This window comes from Aspergillus candidus (assembly GCF_002847045.1).
Source record: "Aspergillus candidus strain CBS 102.13 unplaced genomic scaffold BDW47scaffold_3, whole genome shotgun sequence".
NCBI lineage: Eukaryota > Fungi > Ascomycota > Eurotiomycetes > Eurotiales > Aspergillaceae > Aspergillus > Aspergillus candidus.
The window spans coordinates 761,344-773,980 of NW_020194008.1; the positions used below are offsets into that span (position 1 = coordinate 761,344).

General features: G+C 45.7%; 4 protein-coding genes across 4 annotated transcripts; all 4 read right to left on the minus strand.

Moving 5' to 3' along the window:
* Positions 1-1,112: 1,112 nt before the first annotated feature.
* BDW47DRAFT_98917 (uncharacterized protein) lies at positions 1,113-1,622 on the minus strand. The gene has a single exon (XM_024820762.1). It carries the CDS (start codon positions 1,412-1,414, stop codon positions 1,202-1,204), a length of 213 nt encoding a protein of 70 aa, XP_024675995.1. The 5' UTR covers positions 1,415-1,622; the 3' UTR covers positions 1,113-1,201.
* Positions 1,623-3,225: 1,603 nt separating this feature from the next.
* Positions 3,226-4,096, minus strand: BDW47DRAFT_43477 (uncharacterized protein). The gene has a single exon (XM_024819031.1). The coding sequence runs from the start codon at positions 3,874-3,876 to the stop codon at positions 3,316-3,318; it is 561 nt and encodes a 186-aa protein (XP_024675996.1). The 5' UTR covers positions 3,877-4,096; the 3' UTR covers positions 3,226-3,315.
* A 636-nt stretch (positions 4,097-4,732) lies between these two features.
* BDW47DRAFT_98919 (uncharacterized protein) lies at positions 4,733-5,579 on the minus strand. The gene is made up of 2 exons (XM_024820763.1): positions 5,136-5,579; positions 4,733-5,063 (listed from the first exon to the last, which is right to left on the minus strand). The coding sequence occupies exons 1-2, from the start codon at positions 5,356-5,358 to the stop codon at positions 5,047-5,049; spliced, it is 240 nt and encodes a 79-aa protein (XP_024675997.1). The 5' UTR covers positions 5,359-5,579; the 3' UTR covers positions 4,733-5,046.
* A 3,578-nt stretch (positions 5,580-9,157) lies between these two features.
* BDW47DRAFT_43507 (uncharacterized protein) lies at positions 9,158-9,749 on the minus strand. The gene has a single exon (XM_024819032.1). The coding sequence runs from the start codon at positions 9,616-9,618 to the stop codon at positions 9,304-9,306; it is 315 nt and encodes a 104-aa protein (XP_024675998.1). The 5' UTR covers positions 9,619-9,749; the 3' UTR covers positions 9,158-9,303.
* Positions 9,750-12,637: the final 2,888 nt, after the last annotated feature.

A 12,637-nucleotide genomic window follows, 5' to 3' on the forward strand; every position in this document is an offset into this window, starting at 1 on the left:
TACCCTTATCAACGGATACAAAGGTAACAATCGCATTATATGGGCATACCATACAACTGCCCAGTACGTCTTCGTACGGCGTATAGGAGGGATATACTGATGTACTACAGAGTACTCCGTACCTACCTAAGACCTGCATATCTACCCCTCAAGCACTGAAATAGGGGAAACAAAGGAGTATAGACATAAACCAAAGTGACGAGTCAGCCCAAGACGGGTCCATCAGGCATAGTTAAGGCATACTTCATCCTTTCTGTGATGTACGGTCTACGGTCTATGTCCTCCCTGCCTGCTGTGTCTGTGGTATGATGAGGGGTGGTGCATACGTAAATAATACTACGTATATACATGCATACTCTGGAGGTGGTAAAGTGTAAGTGTATATGTGTTTAGTGATAATCTACTTAGTTACTTACTTACCCGTCCATATTCATATACAGTGAAATAGATAAGTAGACAGACAGATAGATAGACACCTTAAAGCCAGACACTAGAAACCCACGCGTATTCCAAAAGTATCAAACTCGTGCTACCGAAATCAGACACCTCCACACATACCTACATATGCAAGCAGGTAGGTACCTACCTACCAAGGTGGGAAAAGCAGCGAGTCCATCCCACCCAACGCACATAAACCCCCCATCACTTGACCGGCACGGAACCATTTTACACCAATGGGGGTCAGTATTTGGTTTGGTAACCTACGTAGGCCGGTACCTAGCTTGGTAGATACCTAGATGGATGGGTAATTTCCCGAGAGCTACGCCGTACCCACCTACTACCTTCCTATGTAGTACGTACCTACTTATCCCATCTGGTATATGTACGATGTATGCAGTAGGATGTACACATTGGTCCTACAGGTGTAATGTAGGTGTGGGTGGTAGTACGCTGACAGTCGTGTTTCCCAAGTCTTGGAAATACTTATTCTATCTCTGATTAGATTTATTCAATAAGTAGGCAGGGCAGGTAGTAAGTAATAAGTTTGCTTCTTACTTCGGGGACTGCTGCGGCTTGTACTACAGTCTACGGGTGTATAATAGCATTAATTAAGTCTTGGACAGAGTCTTACTCTCTTTCTTTGTTCTTTGATTCTTTACCCTTTCTATCGGGTTTGCTATTATTGGACTTATCTATGACTTACTACCTATATACTATGATCTAAATGTAGGGTGCATACGAATATACTAGTTGAAGTGACTCACAACAATGTCGCACCAAGTAATGTAAGACGGAAGTTTCCCCTAAAGAAAAGAAAACCTACCAAATAAGGGGCAAACTGGACACGCATACATACACACACGCAGGCACGCAGCGGGGTTGAAAATAAGACGCAGGGGTGAGAAAGGGCGCACAGGAAAAAAAAAGGACAGCAAATCGACCCCGTCCGAACAAATAAGATAAATGCATGCATGCAGGTCCAGGTTACGGGTAAGCAGTACAAGCATGGGTTAGCCTGGGATACATTCAATCTCGTTCCCACGAAGGGTGGATTCGAAAGGAAGGAAAAACAATAATGATAATGATAATAAAAACCGATTGATTATGACACAGAAATGCGGTGAGAAGAAAAAAAGAAAAAAAAAAAAAAACAAATAAGGTATGAGAATGCGGAAAAGAAACCTGATAGATATCCATGCTCATGTTGAATTACTTGGACCAATGCCTTGGCCCTGCCCTGTTTCACCAACACGAAAAATATGATGACAACCAAAAAACTAAGAGAAAATCAAATAACGTGGAAAAAATCAAGACTCCGAAATCAACCTTGGTTGTGATCCATGCCATCATCCTGTAAATAGGACCAGCGCCTGTGTCGTATATGAACCGTGTATCAGAGGTCGCCCTCTTCCCTATTGTATATGTATTATCGGGTCTTTTCTTTTGATCCTCCACGGCCCAGCAATTGCCGGGCGTTTAGCACAGAAATTCATCCAACATGACGTACAATGCTAGTAAAACAAAAGGCCACCGAGACGTAAAATAGACGGAAAGAAAAAACGAAAGAAAGAAGAGAGAAGGAAAAGAAAACACAAGAATATGAAGAGGGAAAATGGTGCATGAATGATAATAGAATGAATGGTTAGTAGATTGAAACAATGTAACCGAGAAAACAAGCCGAAAGGTATCTCAAACTTGACGTCGGTCAGCCGAGAGAGTGAATGCTTCGCTTCTTGTGGAGGCGAGGCCCGTCTTCATGTTCATCGATACGAGTCAACCCTCCAGGAAGCGTAAAATGTTGCGCCTTGGCAAGCTCTAGCCTCTCCATCAGTTTGCCAATGGTCACATATTCCTGGGCGCCTAGACCGGTGGGCTGCTGCTCAAAGTAGCTCATCACCAGCTCGAGCGCCTTCCGGGCTTCGTCCTGGGTCGGGGATGTAGGGGAGCTGATGGGTGAGACCGTCGTCGATTTGGAGAACAGAGGCGGGTAGATGGTCTTGGTCTTGATTTCGGGGTTGCTTCGATTGCGCTTGATGGTGTTCGCGGAGGTATCTAGAGTCGGGGTGAAACGGGGATTGTGGACCTGTTCTGGAAAAGCCTCGTTGGCAGAGAGAGGCGACTCCAGCGTTGTCTTGGGGGACACCTGCTCCGCTGAGTCGCCCGCCGACATCAAACTCGGGTCAATCGAGTTGATTGGAAGTGTCTGGCTCCTTGGTCGGTTAGAATGACTGTCTGTCGACGAATTACGAGACTGACTCATGGGAGTAAATGGACTATCCGACACCAATGTGGACGTAGGGCTCGCGACCGCAGCGGAGAAGGTAGATGTGGTATCAAGCGCGGGGGGGCTTCTGGATAGGGCCTGGTGCAATTCGGGCCCAAAGTCGTGCGTCTCGTCGGTTTTGATATTGAACTGGCTGTGGGTTGGCGACAAGGGTGACGGCGTGGCAAAGCCCGTGGGGGATGTGGGAGAAAGCACGCTGGGCGATTGCACCGCAGACGCCAAAGCCGAGTTGATGCTCAGACGAGTGGGACTCCCGGAGTCACTCCTAGCAAAGGAGCCCTTGCGGGACTTTGCGCCCAACAGGCCATTCCTGTGTTTGAATTTCTCCAACCAGGCGGTGCTCAGCACTTTCTCCTTTCCATCAGGGCTCCCGCACGTATTTGCGAAGAAGATGGCCTTTTCCCGGATCATCTCATCGCTCAAGGGGTAACCTTGGCGCTGATAATTGCGCACCCAGTTGGAGAGGGCTTTTTCAATATCCGGCACTCTCCCTTTGGTCCGTTTGATAGGGGAACGGCTTCCATCATCAGGGTTAAGATACTTTTCCTTCTGGCGCAGGACCTTTGAAACGGTACTGTCAAGGATATCGGTTAGACATGGCTAATCTGACCTAGTGGAGATGCATGAACTGTACCTTCTTTCCACCCCGAATAATGCTGTAATCCGTTAGCACGCTGGTCTAACAGAGGAGAGAGGTGACACGGCAGTTGACGGGTCTTACCTCCAATGTCTGTCTGTTTAGCAGTTTTGTTCTCCTCATGATAGAGACACATTCGCCGACGGTCCTCATCCGTGAGCGTTCTCCGCGGAGTGGAGCTGCTCGTGGAGGACTTGCGCGGGGGCGGGATTGGGGTAACGGGGGAGACCGACGAAGGCGGAATGGGAACTGGCGGCAAACCCCCCTCCGGGAAGTGGGATTGATGGTTGGTGAGCATACTCGGCCACGTATTCGATGGCAACGTCAAAGGGAGAGAAGCATAAGGGGGCGGTATTGTCACCCCGTAGGCCGAGTCCAAGGGAATCACCCCGTACGGGAATCCATGGTAGTCGTCGAGTGGTGGTGACTGCTGAGCCGGGTGAAACCCTCCCATGTCAACCCAGGGTGATTGTGCAAAGTCATTATCCTGGGAATGAGAGCTCTCCGTGTCCATCTCGAAGAGAGGATTCAAAGACAGGGGAAGAGACGGGGGGAAGAGTCCGGCAGTCGAAAAATGCAGGTGTGAACCAGGCAGGTCGGTCAGTCTCTGGGTGCAGTGCAACAGTGCAGCACCGGTATGGATTCCAACCAGGTCTGCGTTTCAGGCCGGGAAACGATCTCCAAGGTCTATGGAGGAAAAAAGCAAGCAAATGGTGTTGAGATGGGCATAAACAATCTAAAGACAGGAGGAAAAACGACGATGCATATTCGACATTGGAGGTGGTGCCGAATAGAGTAGAGTCGATATGCGATTATGAAGCAGTTGAAGCGAGTATAGCAAGCAAACCAAACACCCCAAACAGACAGAAGTAAAGAATGCAATGCAATGCGACGATGAGAGATAGAATCCCGTGAGGGTGACAGTCTTTCCACACCTGTAAATCTAAATCCGAGCTATCCAGAGGGAGGAGCGGAAGCTGGAGGCGAGAGAAGAATGAGGAGATAGGATCGAGGAAGACGAGAGTCAAAAGAAGTCAGTCCGTCGGTGGTAATAAGTGGTAAGTAATGAAGTAAGTTAAGGACCCGTATGCATACAAGTCTAAAAATCCTGCAGGCCCTTGCCGTTTTGTACAGGGAGAAAGTCAGTGAGAATGGGAAGTGAGAGTCGCCGTAACAGTCACAGCAGAGTGCGGGTAAGGCATGAAATGTTGATTTATTATTATAATAATTATTGTTTTATTGAGTTTTATTTTCTTAAATATAAAATACACAAAGGATTAAAAAAATAGAATTCAAAAATAAAAATAAAAAAAGAAAGCAAGAAACGGAAAAAAGAAAAAAAAAAAAAAGGGAGCAGGGAAGTCAGAAAAGGCCAGGCGAGCGTGCAAGGCACAGTGACGATCAGGGAAGATGTTAGCGAGTAGTAGAGAAGAACGATGATGGAGGGAGAAGGAGGGGGAATGAGAGGGGGAAAAGCTAGGATGGAAGAGATGATTGATGGGAGGATCAATACTACCAGTCGATTATTTTATTTATGATCATTTAATCTGTTTAGTCTTTCAGAGGCTTTTATATTTGATATGCCCGATAGACATAATAATATCGGCAGTGCTCCTCATCAACCAGTAGCATAGATACTACCCACATGTCCACGGTAACTCCGGTATACGGACAGATGGATCATCTAGACTGGGTAACAATCTAGTATAAAATAATTAATAATCGAATCATATAGATAGATTGAATCGAAAAAAAAGGCACATGAAGTCGTACCTGATTTGACACTCCACTGACAAGACCGAAATAGAGCAGTCAGGAATTCGACTGTCAAAGTGGTAGATAGAGGAGAGACAAGAGCACGAGTCCAAGCCCTGGCAGGTGCATGGATGGCTTGGAAGTAGTAGGACCCAGTGACAGTGAGGGAAAAAGGACCAGATTCAGCCCCGCGATTGGGCAGCGGGCTCGAAGTAAAAAGGATGAAAATGATTTTCCCCATCGAAAATTGGCGGGGGTTTGGGCCGCTGATTGGTCAGGGCGTTAGATTGGCGAACAGGGATCTCCGGCCGGTTCAAATACCGCTAGAACGGGGTGTACGTGTATGGCTTCGTATGCTGTTGTGTCAGGGTATGGTATCGAACTCGTTCTTGTCATAATCATGTAGTACTGTAGTCCTCAGTCAACTACTTCTTTTGGTAAGTACCTGAGGCGACTGGTGGAGGTACTCAAGCTGTCTATGCCGCGGTCTGCAGATAGTCCAGTTCCATACTATATACACTTCACGACCAAGACATAAAAGATATTGTATAAAAAAAATCAGAGACAAAAAGAAGGTTAGTCTTTACTTTTGCTTTTTCCAAAGTTTGTATTTGTATTTGTCTTTTTTTCTTTTCTTTTTCTTTCCCCTAATAATCATTTCTCACCAAAACACCTATTTCCTCATGACAGGAAATCCTTCGCCTGCCCCATCCTCCCCAAGCGATACGATACGACAGCCAACCTCAACAGTCGAGGCGATCATCCTCGGACGCAAATCATGAACACGGCGTAAGACAGTTCTTTTTTCTGTTTCTGTCTCTCCCTCAAGTAAGCCACAATCCATTCAACGGACGGGGAACAGATCGATAGACCGCCTAACCTAAAGCGAAGGTGAGGTTTGAAGGCGATGATTTTCGGACCATATGCTTATGTTTGGAGGGCCGGTGATTATTGACTAGCTAGCTATCACAAGGGATGGTCTCAACGGTTTTTCTTATTCTTACTTATTTTTTCTTTCCTCGCTTGCTTTGAGGGTCGAGGTACATGTGTTGTTGCTGGGGGTGGGACAGCACAGACAAGGCGAATAGGACAACGAACCATTCAAGAATCAATTGCCTATCAGAATGAAGAGGGAGAGATGATGCAACGGTAGATGCTACCCATCATTCGAATCGGAATCTGGATAATACCTGGTAGTGAAGTCTCATCAATTGATTGATCTCCCAAGTCAACGGAGGCCGATTGAAGCTAGGACCTACTCCTACTACTCTCCCTTCCTCCCTCCAATTGGAGCAAATACAAACCAATGCTCAAGACCAGCTACTAATCATATTCCAGAATGCCATCCCATCAGTGGCAGCCCTGATCTGCACAGTACTTTGTCACGGCGAAGCAAAAAAAATAAGAATAAAAAAATCCAAATGTCAAAACACGGCATAAGCGAATGGGATGACGGGAGGGGATAGATTAATTTCAATTTATTAGGTTTCTGCGTTACATGGGCTGGACCAGGGTTGAAGGATTGGGAGCTTGCCCTATTAAAGACGAGAGCAGGCATGGGGTTCACGGTCTTAGAAAGACTGGGGGAGTCTGTTTACTGCACCGAGTATAGTGTCCCAACTGGGTTAAATGAATGGTCGATGGTTAGGTTAGGTTAGTTAATGGCATGAGGTTGAGGAGCTAGGACCCATGGTCCACCTGGGCCCGCTGCGGTCCACTCCGGGCCGGCAACCTAAGTAATGCAAATCCAGTAAGAACGGAGAATGGAGAAGAGGTGGAGACAAATTACAATAACTACACTAATCAAAAGGGGAAAACTCATGAAGAAGAGAGAAAGGGCGACAATTGATCGAAGATTGAGCGAGGAAGAGAACAGGGGAGAGTGGTACTACTAAAAAAGAATACGTAGTCAAGTACCTACAGGATCGAGAATCAAAGCCAAGCGAACTACTCAGCAAATCAGCGATCTTAGCACCGATGTATAAAGACGGTGGAACGGATTCATCTGAATTTGTAATGCAGCATGACGTGAAAAAAACCAATCAATCAGAAAGGGACTAAAGCCTGCGTGTACATAAAGATCGGGTATATAGTTTCCGACAAAGAATCCATCCCCAAACAAATTTAAATCATATAAAAGATTACCGGTACACATTAGCTCCGCCCCTTTGGATCGCAAACCTTGAACCCTGGCAGTCAATCAGGTAGCAGTAGCCAGAAGTAAGACTTAGAAACACGAATCAAATAAAAAGAAACGAGATCAGGATTAGGTATGACAGGGACCACACACACACCGACCACTGACTCGACCGCCCCAATGCCACCGCATTTTGAGGATGCGCGCCTAAACCTGCAGGGCAAAGCTGCTTGATAGGTGTATATTGGGAGAGGCGTGCTTTGAGTGGTAGTATCGTCCTGGGGGTCGGTCGATCACGAAATACTAACTAACAATGTGGGCTACCATGAGATGCCGCCACCCAGGGCACTGTACTGCACTGCATGAAGTAGGGAGATATGGCTGGCTGATGGTCAGGCACTGGAGAAAGAAGTAATTCTCGTATGCATCATGCTGTATGCTGTGCTTTGAGACGCCATGCCCGAGTGCGACCTATCTGGATCAGTACCGGGTACGAATAGCAATAATGGGGGCTGCTGTAAGAAAGTCCAGATGTGTACTGAAGATCTAGACACTCAAGGTATTGAAGTACGTAGGTAGCTTTGACCGACTGAGGCGGGACGGGGCAGGCGGAAAAGAGAAAGGCAATGCATCCAATCCAGCCCCGCTTGTTCGACCGGCCACGAGGAGTGTCTGCTATCTGACTCGACTTTTGAGTACTACTTATTACGCAGTATAATGTATGGAAGTCAAGGTCAAAGTGATTGTAAATACTACACATCCGCTGATCTCCTTCATTAGGGCTGATGCATAAGAAGTTCGGAAAGTTATAATATTATTATTTAATTGAAATTATTCTTCTCGAAGAAACCCTAATAATATTAGATTGTGAGACCTAAAGATGATACCTATCACAGAACAATGGAGGAAACAATAAGGCCAATTTCAGCATAAGATTGTAGTTGCACAGAGTCAAGCCTGGGTCGGATCATCAGGGGTGGGATTATCAAAATATAAAGAAAGAGAAAAAGAAGAATACTTGAAATAAGTCAACAGATAAAATTGATAGATAAATAGATAGATTAGTGATTGAAAAATAAATAATATAGGATAATATAGAAAATCCAATCGATTTGCCTGTTACCGTCTCTGGTCGCTGACGGGATCACAGGCGAGTCGCCAACTGGAGTCAATCCCTCCCTCTCTGGGAAAGTCCAAAATCTAGATGGATCAGAAATCCGACTTGCTGCACGCCATTGTTACTATTTTATAATTATTATCTTTATTATTATCATTTGTGAGACAGAATCTTATTATCGATTTATGATCAGTCTTGTACCATCACCTCCGGATGATTCTGTCGATAAATTTCTGATCTGTAACCTTATGCGCGAATGGGATTGATTACATTGAAATATCCGGGAAGAAAAGGAAAGATTGGGAGAAAGAAATGTCCGGGGTGGTGCGACATCAAAAACACCGTCTCATTTTCATCCCCATCTCCATCCACACCTCCCAGCCTTGCTTTTCCCTCGTTGATTAGACACCTGTCAGGTACGCATGGCAGTGCAGGTGTGTGGTTTTTAATCTATTTCATGTCGGCATCCCAACCTGCCGGTCCTCCTTGCAATATACCTTGCCTTTTGCCTGTCAGGAGATCAGGAGAATAAATTATGGACACGGCCGATACCCAATCCTGATGGATTCATGTCAATATCACCGATGTACTCCGTATAATAATTTTTTTTTTTTTTTTCTTTTACCATAATATTATATTATATTATTATTTTATCATCTTCTGATGTCATATCAGCTGATCGAATAATCGGACATTCCCGCGACGAAAAGAACGGCCCACCCACTTACTATAACTAGTAGGACTACGATGGAAGAACGAAGGAGTCAGAATACAAGATCTGAGTGGGGCAAGCATTGGCTAGTTCGATCCCCATGAGGGAAGATGAACGATGGTGTTGTACCAGACCATGCGCATCGTAAGGATCTCACCACTCTGCTTTCCTCCTTGGGGGATCGATGTATCGGCAGCAGCTGGTCTGGAGTTTAGCTGCGTTAGTGACCACCAGCCCCTCCAACGTTTCTTTGTTCTTGGGCCCGCCACGGGCTGCGTGGCTGGCACTGGAGCTGGAGTATCCCGCGAGATCCCGCATCAATCTGAATAAATTCATCATTGGTAAATAATGCTAGAAAAAGAAAGACAAAAGAAACAAATAGCAACTGAAAGAGGGAAGAAAAGACAAAAAGAAACGACCAGTTACGTCGACGGGCTATCGCGATTCTCGTCACCGACAAAAAAGACAGACAGAGATGCAGCATCCCCACAAAAACGAGGTCGTCATCTGATGAACAGAGAATTCGAACATGCATCGCATCTCCAAGGCTTCGACAAAGCTGTTAGTTGCTACTCCAATGAGTACCCAACGGCCAAGGACTTCTTCAGCGGAAGCTCCCCATGAAACTAGTAACAACTAGTCAATTAATTTACAGATTTGAGGGTCCATCAGGGGCTGTGCAGGGTGGGATCACCCGAAAGGAGATTGACACCGGATCTGTTCATCTTTTCTTGAATGGAGACTCGGGCTGACTCGCGCATCAACGGTAATTTCTCATTAGTCGTCTACTTTTTCGTATGGTCCTTCCTACCCGAGAGTGGATTCTGTCATTCATCTTCCCGTCCGTTATCCGTCCACTGGACGTTCAAAGGCTCAATGGCATCAGCATGAACCATCCGAGGAGTCAGTCAAGGTCTATTTATTCCCTTAATAGTCTAGCTCGGTGGGGTTTCTGAAGCTCCTTCCTTCCCAGATCGTTGCACCATTCAGCTTCGCCAGACCAGACCGAGAGATAGACAGGAAAAGTGCCAATGACGATTCATGTAGGCCATGCAACTGACAGCCCCATCCCGCGCAGACCGCTTCTTATTCTTACTCCTGTCAGCCTAGGCACTGACTAGTTGGGGTAGTAGGGGACTAGTGAAGCCCCTCCCCCTCCTCCTCCTCCCTCTCTCCCTCCTTCATGCACATGCAGACAGGAAGAAAGGAAGGACGAAAGAATGAAAAAAAAAAAAAAGCTCCTCAACGTGCATGACTACTCTGCCACTTTCTCACCCCAGTCTATTTCTTGATTGGCGGGTCGGGTGGGAAAATCCTGCATTTCGTCATATCCAGAAGGACGAGTGTAGTTATTCCCTGCCTCTAAGGAGATACTGGAGGAGGCTTACTGTCTATTGGTATCATGCCCGGCAAAAAAGACAGATAGACCAAATCACTTATTTCCAAAAGATGACTTAACACGCATGATAGGATAGAATATCCTAAAACAAAACAAATAGAAACCATCACTCCTCCCACCGATCAGCCACTCCCTGTCCAATTGGCTCAGTCCGTGGCACCTCTTCTCGAGGTATTTCCATTATTGGAAGGCAAACAAACTAGAATTCGAAATGAAAGAATGAGAAAAATTCGGAAAAAGGGACAAAAAAGAAAAAAAATAAAAAAAGAGGACAAATAAACAACAATCCCCTGGTCTAGAATCCAGAATCCAGAATCCCCGTGCCGCGTCCTTGCCCATCGTCATCATGAACAGTGGAGAGAGAAAGAGAGATGAGCACGAACCTATTCTTTTAGTACGGAGTCCCGCATGCTAACCAGACCTAGTAACATCTAGCAGAACCGTGGACCGTGGGCTTACTAGTTCTAGCCCCAGACAAGATATCGTAAGCAGTGAGTGAGCACAGATACACGGTTAATAATAGCACTACTAATCAATCAGTAACAGACCTACCGGAGATAGTTAGGGCATATTTAAAAGGTATGGTCTCAATGGTGCCGTCGTATACCTGCTACTCCTTCCTCAAAGGCCGATGAGGACCGATGGGGATCATCATCGGCCTTAGTCCGGATACTCTGCACATAGTAGATACTGGTGTTCCCCGAACCCCTCTCCTTTCCCCTCTCTCCTGACCCACCTGTCTGCAATTATCCTGTTGATGTTAATATCAATGGGTCGACACTTTGACCGTTGCGGCTGACTATATTCGTACTAAGCGGAGTATAACCATAGCTATCTGACCGTAGATACTAGCTACTAGCTACAACAAGTCAAGCAATAGCGTGTATTCATTAGATTATGTGCATGTTATGCATTCCTGTATAAACCGAGCAATAATAGTACGTAGTATGTAGTACATCTGTAGGTCAAGATCCAACGCCAAACAAAGGTACTCAACTAGATAGCTACCTAGCTATCACAATATAAGCAAACTTCCAAAAAGTCAAGTAAAACAAATGATAAAAATAACACCTGTAACTATAACGAATACGAAAACCAATCAGCCAAGATAAACACACACCTAAATAAAGCAACTCCCACACAAAGTCCAATCACCGAGTCCCCCAGTATAATTGATTGGTTTTGATCCAAGTATGCAGGTAGGCGTCCGTACATCAGATACACTATAAACCACAATGAAGTAGATCATTGTTTGAATTCTACAAGCTCAAGCAAGCATATCATGCACTGTATGGATCTCGCAGTTGTTCCCCATCTACCTACTATTTTGATGGACGAACCAACCAGACATTCTATTTCACTATCGGAGATCTATCTCTATCTGTATACTACCCCAGACCTTGCCCTACTCAGCTATCTCTCCTCCATCTTCTCCTCATCCTCCACTATCACAATCACTACACCCCAAACAACCACTCTAGACTGTATCCAGGGATAAGCAAATAAGCACCTAGGTACCCAACTCCCCAAGTAAGGTACTAATAACTAAGTACTTAACATCCAAACGGGGGGCCAAAAAGATATCATGATCGTCACTATCTAGCGCGGAGACCCTCCTCCGCTCCCTTCCCCTCCCCTCCCCTCTTCCCGCCCAATCCTACTAACTACTACTACTACTACTCTACTTACCCCTTAGTTTAGTCTAGACTAGAGCATCCACCGTCCATCAATCCCTCATGTACGTGCGTTGCGCGTACCATTTTATTTCATACATGCGTGAACGGATCGCCCTGCTGAGGCGATCTGTGGGCTTGACGGATGGGTTCCGGCTGGTTTTGCTTTGCTTTGCTTTGCGTTGCTGATTGGGTTGGGTTAGTCTTGTTTATGCTATACCTGGTTCCTACTACTGCTAGGTACTTTGTAGATGGGATGATAGATTTGTAGGTAGTGTGATGACAGGAAACGCTACGGGATTCGTGGTGCTACTATGGTTAGGTGCTGGGTACTAGACACTATTGTTTTACTAGGTAGGTATACTACCTTGCGAATGCTCCGTACTGTACTTGCTCTCTATCTACCTTGTTTGCTCGACATTGACATCTCTTTCATTTGGTTTAGACAAATCTAGAACATGATAGATTTTATATGTTGTATA